At 59.0% G+C, this 25,033-nt stretch overlaps 1 protein-coding gene and 1 long non-coding RNA gene across 2 annotated transcripts in view; both read left to right on the top strand.

Annotated features, from left to right (window-relative positions):
- The first annotated feature begins 208 nt into the window (after positions 1-208).
- LOC146421469 (ras/Rap GTPase-activating protein SynGAP-like) overlaps positions 209-25,033 on the top strand; it is a 53,162-nt gene continuing 28,337 nt past the window's right edge. The window contains exons 1-9 of the mRNA XM_085047156.1: positions 209-272; positions 6,490-6,611; positions 6,703-6,808; positions 15,520-15,617; positions 17,403-17,524; positions 19,233-19,386; positions 19,467-19,565; positions 22,737-23,291; positions 24,766-24,910. Of these exons, the coding sequence (XP_084903282.1) occupies positions 251-272; positions 6,490-6,611; positions 6,703-6,808; positions 15,520-15,617; positions 17,403-17,524; positions 19,233-19,386; positions 19,467-19,565; positions 22,737-23,291; positions 24,766-24,910 (1,423 nt within the window). The 5' untranslated portion in view covers positions 209-250. The remainder of the gene's footprint in view (positions 273-6,489; positions 6,612-6,702; positions 6,809-15,519; positions 15,618-17,402; positions 17,525-19,232; positions 19,387-19,466; positions 19,566-22,736; positions 23,292-24,765; positions 24,911-25,033) is intronic.
- Positions 10,775-11,144, top strand: LOC146421470 (uncharacterized). The gene is made up of 3 exons (XR_014848750.1): positions 10,775-10,953; positions 11,030-11,049; positions 11,132-11,144. It is a non-coding gene; the product is annotated as an uncharacterized LOC146421470 (long non-coding RNA).

A 25,033-nucleotide genomic window follows, 5' to 3' on the forward strand; every position in this document is an offset into this window, starting at 1 on the left:
CCCTCCCCACCCCCAGCCCCTCCCCCACCCCAGCCCTCCCCCACCCCTAGCCCCTCCCTAGCCCCTCCCTCGCCCCTCCCCCTCCCCGCCCCTTCCCTCGCCCCTCCCCCTCCAGGCCCCTCCCCCACTTCCGGCTCCTCCCTCCCCTCCCCTGGCCCCTCCCCCTCCCCCTCCCCCACTGTCCTCCTCCTCCTCCCCCCCACTCCCCCCGCCCCTCCCCCCGCCGGGGGTGTCGCGCGCCGGTGGCACCATGTCCTATGTCCCCTTCCGAGGTACGGGGGGGGCACTGGGAGCACTGGGAGCGCGCGGGGGCGGCACTGGGAGCACTGGGAGCGCTGCCGGCCCGGGGGAGGCTTTACTGGGAGCACTGGGACTGCCACTGGGAGCGGGGGAGGCTTTACTGGGAGCACTGGGAGCGGGGGATGCTGTGACTGGGAGAACTGGGAGCGGGGGAGGCTTTACTGGGAGCACTGGGAGCGGGGGATGCTGTGACTGGGGATACTGGGAGCGGGGGAGGCTGTGACTGGGGATACTGGGAGCGCTGCCGGGGCCGGGGGTGGCTTTACTGGGGATACTGGGAACGGGGGATGCTCGGACTGGGGATACTGGGAGCGGGGGATGCTGTGACTGGGGATACTGGGAGCGGGGAAGACCGGAACTGGGCGGACTGGGAGCGGAGGAGGCTTTACTGGGCAGACTGGGAGCGGTGCTGGGAGCGGGGGAGGCTCGGACTGGGCAGACTGGGAGCGGAGGAGGCCAGTACTGGTCGGACTGGGAGCGGGGGTGGCTGGGACTGGGCAGACTGGGAGCGGGGGAGGCCGATACTGGCCGTACTGGGAGCGGGGGAGGCCGGTACTGGGCATACTGGGAGCGGAGGAGGCCAGTACTGGTCGGACTGGGAGCGGGGGTGGCTGGGACTGGGCAGACTGGGAGCGGAGGTGGCTGGGACTGGGCAGACTGGGAGCGGAGGATGCCGATACTGGGAGCGGGGGAGGCCGATACTGGCCGTACTGGGAGCGGGGGAGGCTTTACTGGGCAGACTGGGAGCGGAGGATGCCGATACTGGGAGCGGGGGATGCTGTTACTGGCCGTACTGGGAGCGGAGGAGGCCGGAACTGGGCAGACTGGGAGCGGGGGTGGCTCGGACTGGCTGTACTGGGAGCGGGGGATGCCGGTACTGGGGATACTGGTGCGGGGGAGGCCGGGACTGGGAGCGGGGGAGGCCAGAACTGGGCAGACTGGGAGCGGGGGAGGCCAGAACTGGGCAGACTGGGAGCGGGGGAGGCCAGAACTGGGCAGACTGGGAGCGGGGGAGGCTGTCGGTGAGGATACTGGTGCGGGGGAGGCCGGACTGGGCAGACTGGGAGCGGCACTGGGGCCGGGGGTGGCTGTTACTGGTGATACTGGGATTGGGGGTGGCTGTTACTGGGCATACTGGGATTGGAGGTGGCTGTTACTGGGCATACTGGGATTGGGGGTGGCTGTTACTGGGCATACTGGGGCCGGGGGTGGCTGTTACTGGGCATACTGGGAGTGGGGGTGGCTGTTACTGGGCATACTGGGAGTGGGGGTGGCTCTTACTGGGCATACTGGGGCCGGAGGTGGCTGTTACTGGACATACTGGGAGTGGGGGTGGCTCTTACTGGGCGTACTGGGGCCGGGGGTGGCTGTTACTGGTGATACTGGGATTGGGGGTGGCTGTTACTGGGCATACTGGGAGTGGGGGTGGCTGTTACTGGGCATACAGCGGCCGGGGGTGGCTGTTACTGGGCATACTGGGATTGGGGGTGGCTGTTACTGGGCATACTGGGATTGGGGGTGGCTGTTACTGGGTATACTGGGAGTGGAGGTGGCTGTTACTGGGCATACTGGGAGTGGGAGGGCTCATACTGGGAGCAGGGGCCCTGTACTGGGAATACTGGGATGGGCACTGGAGCATACTGGGGCGGGGGGAGTCTGTTACTGGGGGCTACTGGTATTTGGTGACGCTGTTACTGGGGGTTACTGGGACCAGTGCGTGCTGGTACTGGGGATACTGGTGCCCAGTGAGGAACTGTGGGAGCATACTGGGGATACTGGGAGTGGGGGTGGCTGTTACTGGGGAAACTGGGATTGCAGGATGCTGTTACTGGGGATACTGGGATTGGGGGAGGCTGTTACTGGTGATACTGGGATTGCAGGAGGCTGTTACTGGGGATACTGGGAGTGGGGGAGATGTTACTGGGGATACTGGGATTGCAGGATACTGTTACTGGGGATGCTCTTACTGGGGTTACTGGGACACGGTGATGCCAGTACTGGGGATACTGGTGTGAGAGGATGCTGTTACTGGGGATACTGGTGTCAGAGGATGCTGTTACTGGGGTTACTGGTGTCAGAGGATGCTGTTACTGGGGATACTGGGACTGGGGGTGGCTTTACTGGGAATACTGGAGGATGCTGTTACTGGGGATACTGGGACTGTAGGATGCTGTTACTGGGGATACTGGAACTGTGGGTGGCTGTTACTGGTGATACTGGTGCCCAGTGAGGCCAGTACTGGGAGATACTGGAGCTGTGGGTGGCTGCTACTGGTGATACTGGTGCCCAGTGACAGCTGTACTGGGGGATACTGGGAGCAAGGGGTGCTGTTACTGGTGATACTGGTGCATGCTGAGGCTGTTACTGGGGATACTGGTGCTCGGTGAGGCTGTTACTGGGGATACTGGTGCATGCTGAGGCTGTTACTGGGGATACTGGTGCTCGGTGAGGCTGTTACTGGGGATACTGGTGCATGCTGAGGCTGTTACTGGGGATACTGGTGCATGCTGAGGCTGTTACTGGGGATACTGGTGCTCGGTGAGGCTGTTACTGGGGATACTGGTGCATGCTGAGGCTGTTACTGGGGATACTGGTGCTCGGTGAGGCTGTTACTGGGGATACTGGTATGTGCTGATGCTCTAGCTGGGAGTGACTGGTACCAGTGGAGGCTGTTACTGGGAGTTACTGGTATTCAGTGGCGCTGTTACTGGTGGATACTGGTACCAATGGGTGCCGTTACTGGGGTTACTGGTCCCAGTGGATGCTGTAACTGGGGTTACTGGTATTGAAGGATGCTGTTACTGGGGTTACTGGTACCAGTGGATGCTGTAACTGGGGTTACTGGTATTGCAGGATGGTGTTACTGGTGGATACTGGTACCAGTGGATGCTGTTACTGGGGTTACTGGTCCCAGTGGATGCTGTAACTGGTGGATACTGGTATTGAAGGATGCTGTTACTGGTGGATGCTGTTGCTGGTGATACTGGGATTCAGTGATTCTGGTACTGGGCGTTACTGGGATTCAGTGATTCTGGTACTGGGCGTTACTGGGATTCAGTGATTCTGGTACTGGGCGTTACTGGGATTCAGTGATGCTGTTGCTGGTGGTTACTGGTGATACTGGGATTCAGTGATTCTGGTACTGGGCGTTACTGGTATCCAGTGATGGTGTCGCTGGTGGATACTGGTGTGTGGTGATGCTGTTACTGGGGTTACTGGTACCAGTGGAGGCTGTTACTGGGGGTTACTGGTACCAGTGGAGGCTGTTACTGGGGTTACTGGTACATGGCAATGCTGTTACTGGGGTTACTGGTACCAGTGGATGCTGTTACTGGGGTTACTGGTACCAGTGGAGGCTGTTACTGGAGTTACTGGTGCATGGTGATGGTGTTACTGGGGTTACTGGTATGTGGTGATGCTGTTACTGGAGTTACTGGTACCAGTGGAGGCTGTTACTGGGAGTTACTGGTACCAGTGGGTGCTGTTGCTGGGGTTACTGGTACCAGTGGAGGCTGTTACTGGAGTTACTGGTACCAGTGGAGGTTGTTACTGGGGTTACTGGTACCAGTGGAGGTTGTTACTGGGGGTTACTGGTACCAGTGGAGGCTGTTACTGGGGTTACTGGTACCAGTGGAGGCTGTTACTGGGGTTACTGGTACCAGTGGAGGCTGTTACTGGGGTTACTGGTACCAGTGGAGGCTGTTACTGGGGTTACTGGTACCAGTGGAGGCTGTTACTGGGGTTACTGGTACATGGTGATGCTGTTACTGGGGTTACTGGTACCAGTGGATGCTGTTACTGGGGTTACTGGTACCAGTGGAGGCTGTTACTGGGGTTACTGGTACATGGTGATGCTGTTACTGGGGTTACTGGTACCAGTGGAGGCTGTTACTGGGGTTACTGGTACCAGTGGGTGCTGTTACTGGGGTTACTGGTACCGGTGGGTGCTGTTACTGGGGTTACTGGTACATGGCAATGCTGTTACTGGGAGATACTGGTATTCAGTGATGCTGTTACTGGGTGTTACTGGTACCAGTGGGTGCTGTTACTGGGGATACTGGTATTCAGTGATTCGGCTACTGGGAGTTACTGGTACATGGCGATGCTGTTACTGGGAGATACTGGTATTCAGTGATGCTGTTACTGGGGATACTGGTACCAGTGGATGCTGTTGCTGGGAGATACTGGTGTGTGGTGATGCTGTAACTGGGCGTTACTGGTGTTCAGCGATGGTGTTACTGGGAGGTACTGGTGCATGCTGATGCTGTTACTGGGGTTACTGGTACCAGTGGACACCATTACTGGGGGATACTGGTATTGAAAGATGGTGTTACTGGGGGTTACTGGTCCATGGTGACACTGTAACTGGGGTTACTGGTGTGGGGGATGCTGTAACTGGGGGTTACTGGTCCATGATGACATTCTAACTGGGGATACTGGTGGGGGATGCTCTAACTGGGGATACTGGTTTTGGAGATGCTCTAACTGGGGTTACTGGTATGGGAGATGCTCTAACTGGGGTTACTGGTATGAAAGATGCCCTAACTGGGGTTACTGGTATGGGAGATGCTCTAACTGGGGTTACTGGTATGGGAGATGGTCTAACTGGTAGTTACTGGTTTTGGAGATGCTCTAACTGGGGTTACTGGTATGAAAGATGCCCTAACTGGTCCATACTGGTCCATGCTGGTTCCAGGCCACCAGGTCAACCCATCCCAAGGCTGCTGGGGGGAATTTGGGGTCCCTGGAGGGGTTTTGGGGTCCTGCAGGTGCCCTGGGGGGTCCTGAGGGTCCTCTGGAATTCCCGGTGGGAATTTGGGGACCCTTGGGAATCTGGGGAGCCTCGGGAATTTGGAGACCCTCGGGAATTTGGGGACTCTCGGGAATTTGGGGACCCTCGGGAATTTGGGGACCCTCGGGAATTCGGGGATCCCCTAAACCCCCGGGAATTTGGGGACCCTCGGGAATTTGGGGACCCTCGGGAATTCAGGGATCCCCTAAACCCCCAGGAATTTGGGGACCCTCGGGAGTTCGGGGATCTCCTAAACCCCCAGGAATTTGGGGACCCTCGGGAATTTGGGGAGCCTCGGGAATTCGGGGATCCCCTAAACCCCCCTGGGACCCCCCAGGAATTTGGGACACCAGGTCAACCCAGCTTGGGGCACCCAGGGGGTTTTTTGGGGTCAGCCAGGGGGTTTTGGGGTCACCCAGGGGGTCCAGGGGTCACCCAGGGGGTTTTGGGGTCACCCAGGGGGGTCCAGGGGTCACCCAGGGGGTTTTGGGGTCACCCAGGGGGTCCAGGGGTCGCCCGGGGGGTTTTGGGGTCACCCAGGGGGGTCCAGGGGTCACCCAGGGGGTCCAGGGGTCACCCGGGGGGTTTTGGGGTCACCCAGGGGGGTCTCAGAGGTGCTGAGGGTCCCCCGGAATTCCCAGCGGGAATTCTGTGGGTTTTGGGGATCCTCGGGAATTTCGGGATCCCCCAAACCCCCCAGGAATTTGGGACACCAGGTCAACCCAGCGGCGGGGTTTTGGGGTCACCCGGGGGGTTTTGGGGTCACCTGAGGGGTTTTGGGGTCACCCAGGGGGTTTTGGGGTCACCCAGGGGGTCCAGGGGTGCCCAAGGCCTTGCCCATCCCCCCCCACACCCACTCACCCCTCCCCCACCCCCTTTTGGGGGGTTCCGGGGAGATTTTGGGCTCCCAGGAGGATTTTTGGGGTGTCCTGGCCATCAGCTCAACCCCCTCAGTGGGTGCCGGGGGGCTTTGGGGGTCACGCGGGGCTTTGGGGGGTCACCTGGAGGTTTGGGGGTCACCCAGGGGTCCCGGGGAGCCCCTCGGGTCCTGCAGGACCCCTCCCCCCAAAATTCGGGGTCCCTCGGGCCACCAGGTCTACCCCATCCCCGCCCCGCCGCTCCGGGGTCACCCGGCGGTCCCCAAATTCCGGGCTGGGGGGTCTCGGGGGGTGCCTGGCGACCCCCTAAAGCCCCCCGTTGGGTCGGGGGACCCCCGCGATTTTGGGGGCGCCCCCACCCCCCCCGAGCTCGGCCGTGGGCTGCGGTTGCCGGAGCAACGGGCGGCATGCGGGAGGATGCTGCGGGTGGGCAGCACCCATGGGTGGGCTTCGGGGGGCGCGCCGGGGGGGGCCGCGCGGGGGCGGGGGCGGCCAGCCGTGACCCCCGCCCTCCCCCAGATGTGCGTGGAGCCCCCCTGGCCCGCGGGCCCTACGCCCCCTCCCCCTACGAGCGCCCACCCTGGAACCCCCGGTTCTGCATCATCTCCGGCAACCAGCTGCTGATGCTCGATGAGGAGGAGGTGAGCGCCGGGCCGGGCCGGGCTGGGGGGCGCCGGGCGGGTCTGGGGGGATCCCCGGCAGGGCTGAGCGCCCCCCGGGGGACCCCCGCAGATCCACCCGCTGCTCATCCGGGACCGGCGGAGCGAGCCGTGCCGGAGCAAGCTGCTGCGGAGGACGGTCAGCGTGCCGGTGGAGGGGCGGCCGCACCCCGAGCACGGTGAGCGGGGCCCGAGGGGGCGCGGGGGTCCCGAGCCCCCCGGCAGGGTGGGCAGGGTGGGGAGGGGGCGGCGGGAGGAGGGGAAGGGGCGGGTTGGTCACCCCCCGGGCCCCCCCCCCCCCCCCCCCCCCCCGCCGCGCAGGAGCCATGGTGACATCCCATAATGCTCACCCAGAGGCGCTGCGCTGCCTGGCGACCGTTGCCATGGCGACGAGGACACCAGGCCTGCCCCCCAGCCGCCCCCACCCCCCAAATCCCGCCCCTCCCTCCAGGGAGGCCCCGGCGGCGCCTCCCCCTCCCCGATCCCGCGGGGTTGGGGACAGCAGGGGACACGAAGGGGTGGCAGGGGACACGGGGGGACACGGGGGGACACGGGGGGGGTGGCAGCGCCCCTCCCCCCGCCGGGTTTTGGGGGGGAAAAAGGGAATTTTGGGGCTTCCGGAAGGCGGCGGGGGGAGGGGAGGGGGACAGGGGACAGGGGACAGGGACAGGGACAGGGGACAGGGACAGGGGACAGGGAGAGGGACAGGGGACAGGGACAGCAGTGCCACCCTCGCCATTGGGGACAGGGCCAGGGCCATCCCCGTGATTGGGGACAGGGACAGGGGACAGGGATAGGGATAGGGACAGGGGACAGGGACAGCAGTGCCACCCTCGCCATTGGGGACAGGGCCAGGGCCACCCCCGGGACCAGCAGGGACAAGGGACACCGGTGGCATCAGTGCCACCCCCGTGATTGGGGACAGGGATGGGGGACAGCAGTGCCACCCGTTATTGGGGACAGGGGACACCAGTGCCACCTCTGTTATTGGGGACAGGGGACAGCGGTGGCATCAGTGCCACCCTGGGAATGGGGACAGGGGACACTGGTGCCACCCTCTGCACTGGGGACAGGGACAGCAGGGCCACCTCCGTTAATGGGGACAGGGACAGCAGTGCCACCAGTGCTGTTGGGGACAGGGACAGCAGTGTCCCTGGGAAAGGGACAGTGCCACCAGTGCCACCAGCATTGTCACCAGCAGTGCCACCAGCAGTGCTACTGCCACCAGTGCCACCAATGCCACCCCCACAATGGGGACAGGGGACACCAGTGCCACCCTGTCCCTGCCACCGCTGTCCCCCAGTGCCATCCCCACTGTCCCCGTCCTGCTGCCACCCCGCAGTGCCACCAGTGCCACCCCCACAATGGGGACAGGGGACACCGGGGACACCAGTGCCACTGTCACCGGTGTCACCAGCCAGTGTCACCATCCTCTGCTGCTGTCACCGCTGCCACCACCGCTGTCACCATGCAGTGCCACCAGTGCCATCGCCATCGCTGTCACCATCCAGTGCCATCAACGTCACCAGTGCCACCAGTGCCATTGTCACCGCTGTCACCATGAATGCTGCCAGTGCCATTGTCACCGTAAATGTCACCATAAACGCCACCAGTGCCACCAAGTGTCATTTCTGTCACCATGCGCTGTCCCCAGTGTCCCCAGTGCCACCTCGTCCAGTGTCCCCAGTGTCCCCAGTGCCACCAGTGCCACCTCGTCCAGTGTCCCCAGTGTCCCCAGTGCCACCAGTGCCACCTCGTCCAGTGTCCCCAGTGCCACCAGCAGTGCCACCTCATCCAATGTCCCCAGTGCCACCTCGTCCAGTGTCCCCAGTGCCACCTTGTCCAATGTCCCCAGTGTCCCCAGTGCCACCAGCCGTGCCACCTCATCCAGTGTCCCCAGTGCCACCTTGTGCAGTGTCCCCAGTGCCACCAGTGCCACCACCCCCTGCCCCCAGTGATGCTGTCACCACCAGTGTCACCATTGTCACTACCCCAGAGCCACCAGTGCCACCCGTGTCACCAGTGTGTCACCTGTGTGTCCCCAGTGCCACCATCCCCACTGTCCTCAGTGCCACCAGTGTCCCCACTGTCCTCAGTGTCCCCAGTGTCACAAGTGCCATGGTCACTGCTGCCACCACCCGCTGTCCCCAGTGCCACCAGTGCCACCAGTGCCACCAGTACCTCCCCAGTGTGTCCCAGTGTCACCATCCCCGCTGTCCTGAATGCCACCAGTGTCACCACCCCAGTGCCACCGGTGTGTTCCAGTGCCACCATTCCCAGTGTGTCCCAGTGTCACCAGTGCCACCATTCCAGTGCCACCAGCGTGTCCCAGTGCCACCGTTCCCACTGTCCCCAGTGCCACTGGTACCACCAGTGCCCCCAGTGTCACCATTCCAGTGCCACCAGTGCCACCAGTGTGTCCCAGTGCCACCGTCCCCTGTGTCCCCAGTGCCACCGGTACCACCAGTGCCCCCAGTGTCACCATTCCAGTGCCACCAGTGTGTCCCAGTGCCACCATCCCCAGTGTGTCCCAGTGTCACCAGTGCCCCCAGTGTCACCAGTGCCACCATTCCTGTGCCACCAGTGCCACCAGCGTGTTCCAGTGCCACCATCCGCAGTGTGTCCCAGTGTCACTAGTGTCACCAGTGCCACCATTCCAGTGCCCCAGTGCATCCCAGTGTCACCATCCCAGTGCCACCGGTGCCACCAGCATGTCCCAGTGCCACCAGCGTGTCCCAGTGCCACCAGTGTGTTCCAGTGCCACCATCCCCAGTGCCCCCAGTGTCACCAGGGTGTCCCAGTGCCACCATCCCCCCCATTCCCAGTGTCACCCGTGTCACCACTCCAGTGCCACCGGTGCGTTCCAGTGCCACCATTCCCAGTGTGTCCCAGTGCCACCAGTGCCACCATGCCAGTACCCCCAGTGTCACCATTCCAGTGCCACCAGTGTGTCCCAGTGTCACCAGTGCCACCATTGCAGTGCCCCCAGTGTCATCAGCGTGTCCCAGTGCCACCATCCCCCCCATTCCCAGTGTCACCCGTGTCACCTGTGTCACCACTCCAGTGCCACCCGTGCCACCCCAGTCCCCCCCAGTGTCACCACTCCAGTGCCACCAGCGTGTCCAAGTGCCCCTAGTGTGTCCCAGTGCCACCAGTGCCCCCAGTGCCACCATCCCAGTGCCACCGGTGTCACCCCAGTCCCCCCAGTCCCTCCCCTCCCCCATTTTCCCACGGCCCGCAGGCTCCGCCCCTTTTCCCACGCCCCCGCTCTGGGCGTGGCCTCCCGCACCGTGGGCGTGGCCTGTCAGCTTAATGGGCGTGGCCTCCCTCCCCGTGGGCGTGGCTTCCTCTCTCCGAGGGCGTGGCCTCCCCTACGCGGGGCGTGGCCTCGGCACGTCGTGGGCGTGGTCAGAGCGCGGTGGGCGGGGCCAGAGCGCGGTGGGCGTGGTCAGAGCGCGGTGGGCGGGGCCTCCCGAGCGCGGGGCGGCGGCGGCGGCGGCGGGTGAGTGAAGGGGGGGCGAGTGTGCAAGAGGGGGGGGCGAGTGTGCAAGGGGGGAGGGGCGAGCGTGCGAGGGGAGGGGCGAGAGTGTGTCAGCGGTGGGGAGGGGCGGCGCGGACCCCAGGCGGTGGGGGAGGGGAGAGGGAGCGGGCCACCGAGGAGGAGGAGGGGAAGTGAGTGTGCAAAACGGGGGAGAGTGCAAACGGGGGTTTGGAGTGAGTGTGCAACGGGGGTGAGTGTGTAACGGGGATTTGGGGTGAGTGTGCAAAACAGGGGTTTGGGGTGAGTGTGCAAGCAGGATTTGGGGTGAGTGTGTAACGGGAGGGTGAGTGTGTAACGGGGATTTGGGGTGAGTGTACAACGGGGGTGAGTGTGCAAAGGGGTTGGGGTGAGTGTGTAACGGGGGTGAGGTGAGTGTGCAAGGCTGGGGGGATTTGGGGTGAGTGTGTAACGGGAGATTTGGAGTGAGTGTGCAAAGGGGGGCTGAGGTGAGTGTGCAAGGCTGGGGGGCTTCGAGTGAGTGTGCAAAGCAGGGTGGAGGTGAGTGTTCAAGGGCCGTGGGAGCTCAGGTGAGTGTGCAAGGCTGGGCTGAGGTGAGTGTGTAAAGGGGTGTTGAGGTTAGTGAGTGTGCAAGGGCTGCAGGGCTCAGGTGAGTGTGCAAGGGGGGAGCTCAGGTGAGTGTGAGGGAGCAGGTGAGTGTGCAAGGGGGAGCTCAGGTGAGTGTGCAAGGCCGGGGGGGTCAGGGGCAGAGCAGGGCCGGGAGGCTCAGGTGAATGTGCAAGGGGCAGGTGAGTGTGACCCCCCCCAGGTGTGTGTGTCACCCAGGTGAGTGTGACCCCCCCAGGTGTGTCAGAACCCCCCAGGTGTGTGTAAACCCCCCAGGTGTGTCTGTGCCCCCCAGGAGTGTTGCCCCTCCCCCAGGTGAGTGTGTCACCCCCCCAGGTGTGTCTGTGCCCCCCCAGATGAGTGTGCCCCCCAGGTGTGTGTGACTACCCCCCCTCAGGTGAGCGTGTGCCCCCAGGGTGAGTGTGCCCCCAGGTGTGGATCCCAGGTGAGTGTGATCACCCCACGAGTGTCTGTCACCCCCAAAGGTGTGTCACCCCCAAGTGAGTATGTACCCAGGTGAGTGTGATCACCCCCAGGTGTGTCTGTCACCCCCTCTAGGTGAGCGTGTGCTCCCCCCCAGGTGAGTGTGCCCCCCAGGTGTGTGTGATCCCCCCCAGGTGAGTGTGCCCCCCTCAGGTGATCCCCCAGGTGTGTCTGTGCCCCCCAGGTGAGTGTGTCACCCTCAGGTGAGTGTGTCACCCCCCAGGTACGAGTGTGCTCCCCAGGTGAGTGTGATCCCCAGGTGAGTGTGTCACCCCCCTAGGTGTGTCTGTCGCCCCCCCAAGGTGTGTCACCCCCCAAGTGAGTATGTCACCCCCCAGGTGAGTGTGTCATCCCCAGGTGTGTCTGTGTCCCCCAGGTACGACTGTGCCCCCCCCCTCAGGTGACCCCCCAGGTGTGTCTGAGCCCCCCAGGTGTGTCTGACCCCCCCAGATCTGTCCCCCCAGGTGTGTCTGACCCCCAGGTAGTGTGCCCCAGGTATGTCTGACGGCCCCCAGGTGTGTTGACCCCCCCCAAGTGTGTCTGACCCCCTCAGGTGCAGCCCCCAGGTGTGTCTGACCCCCCCAGGTGTGTCTGTGCCCCCCCAGGTACGAGTGTGCCCCCCCCGCCGCCCCCCCCGGATGCCCTCGGGGGTCGCGCTGCCCCCCCCGCTCGGGGGGGGGCTCGGGGGGGCGGCGGGGCGCCTCTAGCAGCATGTGGGGCTCCCCCGCGCCCCCCCCCCAAATCCCGGGGTCCCCCTGGACCCTGCGGCCCCCCCCGGGCCCCCCCCGCCTCGGCCTGGAGGGCAGCAGGACTGTGGCCGGTAGGAATTTGGGGAGGGGGCGGCACGGGGGGGGGCGGGGGCTCGAAAATTGGGGGATTTGGGGCGATTTTAGGGGATTTGGGGTGATTTTAGGGGGTTTGGGGCGATTTTAGGGGGTTTAGAGGGGCAGAATTGAAGGGATCCCAAAATTTGGGTATGGGGCTGGAAATTTGGGAATTAGGGGTTTGGGGCGATTTTAGGGGATTTGGGCGTTTTAGGGGATTTGGGAGCGATTTTAGGGGGATTTGGAACATTTTAGGGGTTTGGGGTGATTTTAGGGGATTTGGGGTGATTTTAGGGGTTTGGGGTGGTTTAGAGTCCAGAATTGAAGGCACCCCAAAAGGGGGAGAGGGCTCGAAATTTGGGAGTTCAGAGGTTTAAGGGTGATTTCACGGGGATTTGGGATGATATTGGGATTTGGAGCGAATTTAGGGGGATTTGGGGTGATTTTGGGGTGATTTTGGGGTTTTGGGGTGTTTAGGATTGGGGTGGTTTTAGGGGATTTGGTCTGATTTTAGGGGTTTTGGGGTGGTTTAGGGGTCAGAATTGAAGGGACCCCCAAAATTTGGGAAAATCAGAATTTGGGGAGGGGGCAGCACTGGGGCGCAGGGCTCTTGAATAGGGGGCCGGGGTGATTTAGGGGGTTTTGGGGTGATTTAGTAGGATTTGGGGTGGTTTAGGGCAGAATAGAAGTGATCCCCAAAATTTGGGAGGGCTGGCCCAAAGGGGAGTTGAGGGTTTGAGGGGTGATTTTAAGGGGATTTGGGGCGATTTTAGGGGATTTTGGGGCGATTTTAGGGGTTTTGGGGTGATTTTAGGGGGTTTTGGGTGGTTTAGGGGGTCACAATTGAAGGGACTCCAAAATTTGGAGAATTTCCCAATTCACCTCAGAATTTGGGGAGTTAAAGGGGGTTTGGGGCGATTTTAGGGGGCAGAATTGAAGAGACTCCAAAATTTGGGGCACAGGGGCTCGAAATTTGGGGAGTTCAGGGGGATTTGGGGCGATTTTAGGGGGTTTTGGGGTGGTTTGGGGAGCAGAATTGGAGGGACCCCAAAATTTGGGGGAGAAGCTCAGAATTTGGGGAGTTCAGGGGGATTTGGAACAATTTTAGGGGCGTTTTGGGTTGATTTTTGGGGTTTTGGGGTGGTTTAGAGGGTCAGAATGGAAGGGATCCCAAAATTTGGAGGAGAATTTCCCAATTCGCCTCAGAATTTGGGGAGGGGGCTCAGAATTTGGGGAGTTAAGGGGGATTTGGAGCGATTTTTGGGGGTTTTGGGGGTCAGAATTAAAGAGACCCCAAAATTTGGGAGAAAAGCTCGAAATTTGGGGAGTTCAGTGGGATTTGGGGTGATTTTAGGGGGGCAGAATCGAAGAGACCCCAAAATTTGGGGAGGGGGCTGGAAATTTGGGGAGTTTTTAGGGGGATTTGGGGAGTTTTTTGGGGTTTTTTGGGGTTTTTTGGGGTTTTTTGGGGGGTTTGGGTGTGTTTGGGGTCACAGAATTGAAGTGACCCCGAAATTTGGGAGCGAAGCTCAGAATTTGGGTAGTTCAGGGGGATTTGGGGCGATTTTAGGGGGTTTTAGGGTGGTTTGGGGAGCAGAATTGAAAAGACCCCAAAATTTGGGGAGGGATTTAGGAATTTAGGGAATTTAGGGAGTTTCAGAATTCCTAAATTTTCAGAATTTGGGGACTTCAGGGGGATTTGGGGCGATTTTAGGGGTTTTGGGGTGATTTTAGGGGGGCAGAATCGAAGGGACCCCAAAATTTGGGGAGATTTAAATTTTTGGGAGAACTCAATCTGGGGGCTCGGGTAAGGCATGCAGATTGCGGAAAAGAATTTTGGGTTTTTGGGGAGAGTTTAGGGACCCCAAAATTTGGGGAGAGAGCCAAATTTGGGGAAAGGCCTCGGATTTGGGGATTTTAGGATTTTGGGACGGGGATTAGGGGTAGAAGGGATTGGGGAGGGCGGTACCGGGAATTTGGGGACCCAAAATTTGGGGTGGGAGGCGAGGAGACCCCAGCGGCTGCTGGGACCTCCAAATATCCCCACCTCCCAAACCCGCCTTCCCAAAAAAACTTCCCAAATTTCCCACAAATCCTAAAATTTCCCCCTAAACTTCCCCAAATCCCCAAATTTCCCCCCAAACTTCCCCAAATTTCCCGTGAAACTTCCCACAAATCCCCAAATTCTCCCCAAAATTTCCCCTCAAACTTCCCCAAATCCCCAAATTTCCCCTGAAATTTCCCCAAATTTCCTCCAAATCCTAAAATTTCCCCCAAAACTTCCCCAAATTCCCCACAAATCCTAAAATTTCCCCCAAAACTTCCCCAAATTCCCAAATTTCCTCTTCCTTCGCCCCTTGGGGTGGATTTTGGGACCCTACAGCCTTTTTGGGGTTTGAATTTTGGGGTCCCAAATTGGGGTCAGGGATGAGATTTTGGAAACCCCACAGGTCAGAGTTGGGATTTTTGGGGTTCCCCTCACCCCCCGACCCCCTAAAACCCACTAAACCCCCAAAATCACCCCAAATCCTCCCTTCCTATGCCCCCCGGGGTGGATTTTGGGACCCCACAGGGGATTTGGGGTTGGATTTTGGGGTTCCCACAGGTCGGGGCTGAGAATTTGGGGATTTCCCCCAGAATCCCCACATTTTGGGGTTCTCTCCCCACCCCTGACCCCCTAAAAACCCCAAAATCACCCCAAAATCGCCACCAGGCCCCTCCCCTCTCCAAGGGGCAGATTTTGGGGTTCCCCCGGATTTTGGGGTGGATTTGGGGTTTTTGGGGTGGGATTTGGGGTTCCCCTGTTTTTTGGGTTGGGATTTTGGATCCCCCCCGGATTTTGGAGTGGGATTTTGGGTCCCTCCAGATTTTGGGTGGATTTGGGGTCTCCCCAGATTTTGGAGTGGGATTTTGGATCCTCCTGGGTTTTGGGGTGGATTTGGGGTTTCCCCATTTTCTGGGTTGGGATTTGGGGTTTTTGGGGTAGATTTGGGGTCCCTCCAGATTTTGGGGTGGGATTTTGGGTCTCCCCATTTTATGGGGTGGATTTGGGGTTTTTGGGGTGGGATTTTGGATCCCAGCTGGATTTTTGGGGTGGGATTTGGGGTCTCCCTGTGTGTTGGGTTGGGATTTGGGGTTTTTGGGGTGGATTTTGGGTCTCCCCAGGTTTTGGGGTGGGATTTGGGATTCCCCCAAATTTTGGGGCGGGATTTGGGGTCTCCCTGCTTTTTGGTGTGGGATTTTGGATCCTCCTGGGTTTTGGGGTGGATTTGGGGCTTTTGGGGTGGGATTTTGGGTCCCCCCGGGTTTTGGGGTAGATTTGGGACCTCCCTGGATTTTGGGGTGGATTTGGAGTTTCTGGGTTGGAATTTGGGGTTTTTGGGTCGGGATTTCTGGTTTTTGGGTTGGATTTGAGGTTTTTGGGTCAGGATTTGGTGTTTCTGGGTCTCCCTGACCCCCCGACCCCGCGGATCCCCAGATTACCACGGCGGCCGCTCCCGCAGGAAGAGCGTTCCCGGGGGGAAGCAGTTCAGCATCAACATGGATGCGCCGCCTGCGCCCCCCTTCCGGCCCTCGGTGAGTCCCTGTCGCCATGGCGACCGCAGCACCGCGTTACCATGGTTACCGTGGTACCCATCACCTGTTGCCATAGTTACTGTGGTACTCACACTCCCGTTTCCATGGTTACCATTGACACCCAGCATCCATTGCCAGGGTTACCATGATCCCCATCACCTGTTGCCATGGTTACCATGATCCCTACATCCCCATTTCCATGGTTACTTTGGCCCACTGCGGCCCGTTGCCATGGTAACCATGGTCCAACCCATGGCCTGTCGTCTTGGTTACTCGGGGTAACTGTTGCCATGGTTACCATGGTCCCATCACCTTTGCTGTGGTTGCTGTGGTACCTGGACAGCTGTTGCCATGGTTACCGTGTTCCCAAATCACCTGAGGCCACATTCACACAGCCCAGCCCCCCGTTGCTATGGTTACCAGGATGTTTCCCCTCACACACACTGCCGTTGCCATGGTTACTGTGGTCCATCACATCCCTGTTGCCATGGTTACCCCACCTTGGCCTGTTGCCATGGTTACCCTGCTCCCATCGTGACTCCTGCAGCGGTTATCTGGGTCCTGCTGGTTGCCATGGTTACCACGGACCGCACGCTCCCGTTGCCATGGTTACAGCGATCAGCACATCCTTGTTGCTGTGGTTACCATGGCTGTGCCTGTTGCCATGGTTACTGTGGTTGGTCACATCGCTGTTGCCATGGTTACTGTGGTTGGTCACATCGCTGTTGCCATGGTTACTGTGGTTGGTCACATCACTGTTGCCATGGTTACTGTGGTTGGTCACATCGCTGTTGCCATGGTTACTGTGGTTGGTCACATCGCTGTTGCCATGGTTACCGCACTTATTGCCGCGGTTCCCTATCCCAGGCCCGTTGCCATGGTTACTGTGCTCCTCACACACCTCCGTTGCCATGGTTACCACGGCTGCAGTTACTGTGGTCCGTTACATCCCTGTTGCCATGGGAACCGTGATGCTCTGTTGTCACCATGGCAACCACGGCCCTGTGCTAGCTGTTGCCATGGTAACCGGGCACTTCAGGTCCTGCATCATCCGTTTCTATGGCAACCGTGGCCTTGTGCTGCTTGTTGCCATGGTAATCAGGTACCCCCCCCATGTCCTCAAAAACCCGTTGCCATGGTAACCAGGTAACCCATGTCCTCAAAAACCCGTTGCCATGGTAACCAGGTAACCCCCCCATGCCCTCATTAGCCGTTGCCATGGTAACCATGGTGCTCTAGCCCCTGTTGCCATGGCAACCGCGGTGCTGTGCTGCCCGTTGGCATGGAAACCGTGACCCGATGACCTCCTGGTGACCCCAGTGACCCTGTGACCCCTGAGTGACCCCTGAGTGACCCCAGGGACCTCTCAGTGACCTCTGGCCACCTCAAACCCTGGCGACCCTAATGTCCCCAGTGTCCCCTGACCTCTCAGTGACCCCAATGACCCCCAGACCTTGGTGTCCCTGATGTCCCCAACGTCCTTTGACCCCTCAGTGACCTCTGACCACCTCAAACCCTGATGACCACAATGTCCCTAATGTCCCCTCACCCCTTGGTGACCCCGATGACCCTGGTGACCCCAATGTCCCTAATGTCCCCTGACTCCTTGGTGACCCCAGTGACCCTGGTGACCTCAATGTCCCCAATGACCCTCAGACCCCAATGTCCCTGGTGACCCCAATGTCCCTAATGTCCCTGGTGACCCCAATGTCCCTGGTGACCCCAATGACCCCCGGGTGACCGCCGGGTGACCGCTGGGTGACCCCGGCTGCCCTTTGCCCCCAGCAAGGCTTCCTGAGCCGACGCCTCAAGAGTTCCATCAAACGCACCAAGAGCCAACCCAAGCTGGACAGGACCAGCAGCTTCCGGCAGATCCTGCCGCGCTTCCGCAGCGCCGACCACGACAGGTACACACCTGGGGGCACCTGGGGACATTGGGGACACACCTGGGGCAGCTTCCGGCAGATCCTGCCGCGCTTCCGCAGCGCCGACCACGACAGGTAACTCAGCTGGGGGCACCTGGGGACGTTGGGGACACACCTGGGCACACCTGGGGCATTGGGGACACACCTGGGGACATTGGGGACACACCTGGGCACACCTGGGGCATTGGGGACACACCTGGGGACATTGGGGACACACCTAGCGGCAGCTCCAGGCAGATCCTGCCGCGCTTCCGCAGCGCCGACCACGACAGGTACACACCTGGAGGCACCTGGGGACATTGGGGACACACCTGGGGACATTGGGGACACACCTGGGGACACCTGGGGACACCTGGGGGCATTGGGGACACACCTGGGCACTCACCTGGGGACATTGGGGACACACCTGGGGGCATTGGGGACACACCTAGGGGCATTGGGGGCATTGGGGACACACCTGGGCACACCTAGGGGCAGTTTCCGCAGCGCCGACCATGACAGGTACACAGCTGGGGCATTGGGGACACACCTGGGCACACCTGGGATACACCTGGGCACACCTGGGGACACTGGGGACACACCTGGCGACACTTGGGGGCACCTGGATACACCTGGGACACACCTGGATACACCTGGGGGCATTTGGGCTCCCTCCGTGTTGGTGCCCCAAATTCCACTTGGAACTCTGAAAATCTCCCCAAATCCTCAAAAAATCCCTTAAATCCCCCAAATCCTCCAAAAATCCCCACAAAATCCCTTAAATTCCCCCAAATCCTCCTCACATCCCCAAACCTCCACGAAATCCTTCCAAACCTCCCAAAACCCCCCTTGAGTCCCCCAAACCCCCAAAAATTCCTGAATTCTGGCTGAGGCAGAGCTTTAAGGAATCCCATTCCCAAAAATCCCCACAAATCCCTTTCCAACCCCCAAAGTGCTCCTCAAATCACCCCAAATCCCTTCCCAATCCCCAAAATACCCCCAAATTCCCCTCAAATCTCCCCAAATCACCCCAAAATCTCCCAAAATCCCAAATTCCCCCACAGGGCCCAGCTGATGCAGAGCTTTAAGGAGTCTCAGTCCCTCAAATCCCCATGAAGTCCCTCAAAACCTCCCCAAATCCCTTCCTAATCCCCATAATCTCCCCAAATCCCCCCAAAATCTCCTCAAATCACCCCAAAATCCCCTGAAATCCCCCAAAACCTCCCCAAATCCCCAAAATCCCAAATTCCCCTGCAGGGCCCAGCTGATGCAGAGCTTTAAGGAGTCCCACTCCCACAAATCCCCATGAAATCCCTCAAAACCTCCCCAAATCCCTTCCTAACCACCAAAATCACCCCAAATTCTCCCCAAATCCCCCCAAAATCCCCCCAAAATCCCCCCAAATCCCCCCACAATCCCAAATTTCCCCTGCAGGGCCCGGCTGATGCAGAGCTTTAAGGAGTCTCACTCCCATGAAATCCCTCAAAACCTCCGAAATCCCCCAAAATCCCAAATTTCCCCCCAAAATCCCAAATTCCCCCACAGGGCCCGGCTGATGCAGAGCTTTAAGGAGTCCCACTCCCACAAATCCCCATGAAGTCCCTCAAAATCTCCCCAAATCCCTTCCTAACCCCAAATCCCCCCAAAATCTCCCCAAATCCCCCCAAAACCTCCCCAAATCCCCCCAAAATTTCCAAATTTCCCTCTCCAGGGCCCGTCTGATGCAGAGCTTTAAGGAGTCCCACTCCCACGAGTCGCTGCTGAGCCCCTCGAGCGCCGCCGAGGCGCTGGAGCTGAACCTGGACGAGGATTCCATCATCAAGGCTGTGCACAGCAGCATCCTGGGCCAGGAGTTCTGCTTCGAGGTGGGAACCCCGAAATTCGGGAGTTCTGGAGCTCGGGAATTCTGAGAATTTCGGGAATTTCACGCGGCGGGTCCCCGCAGGTGACGACGGCGTCGGGCACCAAATGCTTCGCGTGCCGGTCAGCGGCCGAGAGGGACAAATGGATCGAGAACCTCCAGCGCGCCGTGAAGCCCAACAAGGTGGGGCTGCTGGCGGGGGGAGGAGGTGGTCAGCTGGTGTTTGGTGGTCAGTCGGTCATGGGAATGGTCAGCTGGTCATGGGGATTGGCAGCTGGTGAGTTTTGGGTGGTCAGCTGGTGTTTGGTGGTCAATGGGTCATGGGGATGGTCAGGTGGTCATGGGGATTGGCTGCTGGGAGGGGGGAGGTGGTCAGCTGGTGTTTGGTGGTCAACTGGTGTTTGGTGGTCAGCTGGTTTTGATGGTCAGCTGGTGTTTGGTGGTCAGTCGGTCATGGGAATGGTCAGCTGGTCATGGGGATTGGCAGCTGGTGGGGATGGGGGTGGTCAGCTGGTGTTTGATGGTCAGCCGGTCATGGAGGGGTTAACTGGTGTTTGATGGTCAGCTGGTCATGGAGGGGTTAACTGGTGTTTGATGGTCAGCTGGTCATGGAGGGGTTAACTGGTGTTTGGTGGTCAGCTGGGGTTTGGTGGTCAATGGGTCATGGGGATGGTCAACTTGTGTTTGGTGGTCAACTGGTGTTTGATGGTCAGCTGGTGTTTGGTGGTCAGTTGGTCATGGGAATGGTCAGGTGGTCATGGGGATTGGCAGCTGGTGGGCATGGGGGTGGTCAGCTGGAGTTTGGTGGTCAGCCGGTCATGGAGGGGTTAACTGGTGTTTGATGGTCTGCTGGTCATGGAGGGGTTAACTGGTGTTTGGTGGTCAGCTGGGGTTTGGTGGTCAATGGGTCATGAGGGTGGTCAACTTGCATTTGGTGGTCAACTGGTGTTTGGTGGTCAGCTGGTGGTTGGCGGTCAGCTGGTGATGGGGATGGTCAGCTGGTGATGGGGATGGTCAGCTGGTGTCAGTGGTCATCTGGTGCGGATGGGCATGGTTAACTGGTCTTTAATGGTCAGCTGGTGTTTGATGGTCAGCTGGTGGGGATGGGGGTGCTTAGCTGGTGTCAATGGTCAATGGTCATGGTGTTGATGGTCAGCTGGTGTTGATTGTCAACTGGAGATGATCAACTGGTGTCAATGGTCAGCTGGTGATGGGAGTGGTCATGATGATGGTCAACTGGTGTTGATGGTTAATGGTAAGAATAAGGATGGTCACCTGGTGAGGGTGATGATGGTCAAGTGTTGTCAATGGGCAACTGGTGTTGATGGTCAGCTGGTGATGGGAATGGACAACTGGTGTTGATGGCCAGCTGGTGTTGATGGTCAGCTGGTGATGGGAATGGACAACTGATTGATGGTCAATTAATGATGGAGGTGGTTAACTGGTGTTGATGGTCGACTGATGATGGGAGTGGACAACTGGTGTTGATGGTCAGCTGGTGTTGATGGTCAGCTGGTGTTTGATGGACAACTGCTGGTGTAGATGGTCAGCTGTGTCAGTGGTCTTTAGGTGTCAATGTTCAACTGGTGGGGATGAGGATGGTCAGCTGATATGGATGGTCAGCTGATATGGATGGTCAGCTGATATGGATGGTCAGCTGGTGGGGATGGTTAACTGGTGTCAGTGGTCAGCTGGTGTCGATGGTCAGCTGGTGGGGATGGTTAACTGGTGTCGATGGTCAGCTGGTGGGGATGGTCAGCTGGTGTCAATAGTCAATTTGTGGTGGTGATGACCACTGTGTTGATGGTCAGTTGGTGGGGATGGTCAACAACCATTGATGGTCAAATGGTGATGGGATGGTCATGGTGTTGAAAGTCAAGTGATGTCAATGGTCAGCTGGTGAGCATGGAGATGGTCAACTGGTGTTGATGTCAACTGGGGTAAGGATGGTGAAGAAATGGTGATGAGCCTGGTCAGTGGGTGTTGATGGTCAGCTGGTGTTGAGAGTGGTTGTGGTGTTGATGGTCAACTGGTGTTGATGGCTAACGAGGCTAAGGATGGCCAAGCCATGGTGATGTGCCTGGTCAGCTGGTGTTATGTTCAACCGGTGTTGATGGTCACCTGGTGTTGACGGTCACCTGGTGCTGGGGGTGGTCATGGTGATGATGATCAGCTGGTGTCGATGGTCAGCTGGTGGAGATGAGGATAGACAACTGGTGTTGATGGTCAAGTGGTAGGGATGAGGGTGGTCAAGAAATGGTGATGAATGTGGTCAACTGGTCAATGGCCAGCTGGTGTTGATGGTCACCTGGTGCACCTGCGGATGGTCATCTGGTGTTGATGGTCATCTGGTGTTGATGGCCATCTGGTGTTGATGGTCACCTGGTGCTAATGATCAGCTGGTGAGCCTGGGGATGGTCAACCGGTGTTGATGGTCATCTGGTGTTAATGATGAACTGGTGAGTATGAGGATGGTCAACTGGTGTTGATGGTCAGCTGGTGTTGATGGTCAACTGGTGTTGATGGCCAACTGGGCTAAGGACAGCCAAGCAGTGGTGACGAGCCTGGTCAACTGGTGTTGATGGCCAACTGGGTGGTCAATTGGAGGGGATGCTGATGGTCAGCTGGTGTTGATGGTCAACTCATGTTAATGATCAACTGGTGAGTATGGGGATGATCAACTGGTGTTGATGGTCAGCTGGTGTTAAAGACCACCTGGTGAGTATGGGGATGGTCAGCTGGTGTTGATGGCCAGCTGGGCTAAGGACAGCCAAGCAATGGTGATGAGCCTGGTCACCAGGTGTTGATGGTCACGAGGTGTTGATGGTCACGAGGTGTTGAAGGTCACCGGGTGTTGATGGTCACAGGGTGTTGATGGTCACAGGGTGTTGATGGTCACTAGATATTGATGGTCACCAGGTATTGATGGTCACCGGCTGCTGACGGTCACCAGGTGTTGAAGATCACCAGGTGTTGATGGTCACCACGTGGTGATAGTCACCAGGTGTTGAAGGTCACCAGGTGTTGAATGTCACCGGGTGTTGATAGTCACCAGGTGTTGAACATCACCAGGTGTTGATGGTCACCGGGTGTTGATAGTCACCAGGTGTTGAACATCACCAGGTGTTGATGGTCACTGGGTGTTGATAGTCACCAGGTGTTGATGGTCACCAGGTGTTGATGGTCACCAGGTGTTGAAGGTCACCAGGTGTTGATGGTCACCAGGTATTGATGGTCACCAAGTGTTGATGGTCACCGGGTGTTGAACATCACCAGGTGTTGATGGTCACCAAGTATTGATGGTCACCAGCACCAACACCCACGCGGTGCCACTGACCCCCCGTTCCCCCGCAGGACAACAGCCGGCGCGTGGACAACGTGCTGAAGCTGTGGGTGATCGAGGCGCGCGACCTGCCGCCCAAGAAGCGCTACTACTGCGAGCTGTGCCTGGACGACATGCTGTACGCCAGGACCACCAGCAAGGCTCGCACCGACAACGTCTTCTGGGGAGAGCACTTCGAGTTCAACAACCTGCCGGCCGTGCGCACCATCCGCCTGCACCTCTACAAGGACACCGACAAGAAGAGGAAGAAGGACAAGAGCAACTACGTGGGCATGGTGAGCATCCCCATCGCCAGCGTCACCGGGCGCCACTTCGCCGAGCAGTGGTACCCGCTGAGCCAGCCCAGCGGCAGCAAGAGCAAGGCCGGCTGTCCGGCGCTGCGGGTCAAGAGCCGCTTCCAGACCATGAGCATCCTGCCCATGGAGCTCTACAAGGAGTTCGCCGAGTACGTCACCAACAACTACCGCATGCTCTGCGCCGTCCTGGAGCCGGTGCTGAGCGTCAAGAGCAAGGAGGAGGTGGCCTGCGCGCTGGTGCACATCCTGCAGAGCACCGGCAAGGCCAAGGTGGGACCATGGCGGGTGGGATTGAGGAGGTGGGGTGGTGGGATGGATGGTGGGATGGATGGATGAAGATTGTTGGATGGATGATGGATGGATGGAGGATGGATGGATGGATGGATGAAGATTGTTGGATGGATGGATGATGGATGGATGGGGATGGATGGAGATGGATAGATGATGGATGATGATGAATGGATGGGTGATGGATGCAGCAGCAGGTGGCCGGCGCGCTGGTGCACATCCTGCAGAGCACCGGCAAGGCCAAGGTGGGACCATGGCGGGGGGGATTGAGGAGGTGGGGTGGTGGGATGGATGGTGGATAGGTGATGGATGATGGATGATGAATGATGGATGGATGATGGATGGATGGATGGATGGATGGATTGATGATGAAGGATGGAGATGGATGGGTGATGGATGGATGATGGATGGATGCAGCAGGAGGTGACCTGCGCGCTAGTGCACATCCTGCAGAGCACCGGCAAGGCCAAGGTGGGACCATGGGGTGGTGGGATTGAGGAGGTGGGGTGGTGGGATGGATGGTGAGATGGGTGGATGAAGATTTTTGGATGGATGGATGGATGGAGGATGGATGGATGGGTGGATGAAGATTGTTGGATGGATGGATGGATGATGGATGGATGAAGATTGTTGGATGGATGATGGATGGTGATGGATGGATGATGGATGGATGAAGATTGTTCGATGGATGATGGATAATGATGGATGGAGATGGATGGGTGATGGATGATGATGGATGGATTATGGATGGATGCAGCAGGAGGTGACCTGTGCACTGGTGCACATCCTGCAGAGCACCGGCAAGGCCAAGGTGGGACCATGGCGGGGTTGGAGGAGTGGGATTCAGGTCTTGGGATGGTGGGATGGATGGTGAGATGGATGAAGATTGTTGGTTGGATGGATGGATGGATGGATGATGGATGGATAATGATGGATGATGGATGGATGGATGGAGAATGGATGATGACAGATGATGGATGGATGGAGGGTGGATGATTGATGGATGATGGATTGATAGATGGATGATGATGGATGGATGGATACTGGATGATGGATGGATGGATGATGGATGATGGATGATGGATGATGGATGATGGATGGGTGATGGATGATGGATGATGATGGATGATGGATGGATGGATGGATGCAGCAGGAGGTGGCCTGCGCTGGTGCACATCCTGCAGAGCACCAGCAAGGCCAAGGTGGGACCATGGCGGGGTTCCAGGGATGGGATGGTGGAGTTATGGGATGGAATGGATGGATGATGGGTGATGGATGATGGATGATGTTGGATGGATGATGGATGGGGGATGGATGGATGATGGATGGATGATGGATGATTGATGGATGATGATGGATGATGAATGGATAATGGATGATGGATGGACGGACGGATGGATGATGGAGATGGACAGAGGGACGTCCGGCTCTGGGCCGCGCTGACGGCCACGGGCAGGACTTCCTGTCGGACATGGCCATGACGGAGGTGGATCGTTTCATGGACCGGGAGCACCTCATCTTCCGGGAGAACACCTTGGCCACCAAAGCCATCGAGGAGTACCTGAAGCTCATCGGCCAGAAATACCTCAAGGACGCCATTGGTGAGCGCCAGCGGCACCGGGGGCGTGGCCTCATCAGCTGGGGTGTGGCCTCATCAGCTGGGGCGGGGTGGGGTGGGGTGGGGTGGGTGGTCCCACATGTGGCCATGACAGGCTGGCTGGTCC

The sequence above is a fragment of the Lichenostomus cassidix genome, unplaced genomic scaffold (assembly GCF_008360975.1).
Source record: "Lichenostomus cassidix isolate B80296 unplaced genomic scaffold, HeHo_3.0 HiC_scaffold_33, whole genome shotgun sequence".
In the NCBI taxonomy this organism is placed as follows: domain Eukaryota; kingdom Metazoa; phylum Chordata; class Aves; order Passeriformes; family Meliphagidae; genus Lichenostomus; species Lichenostomus cassidix.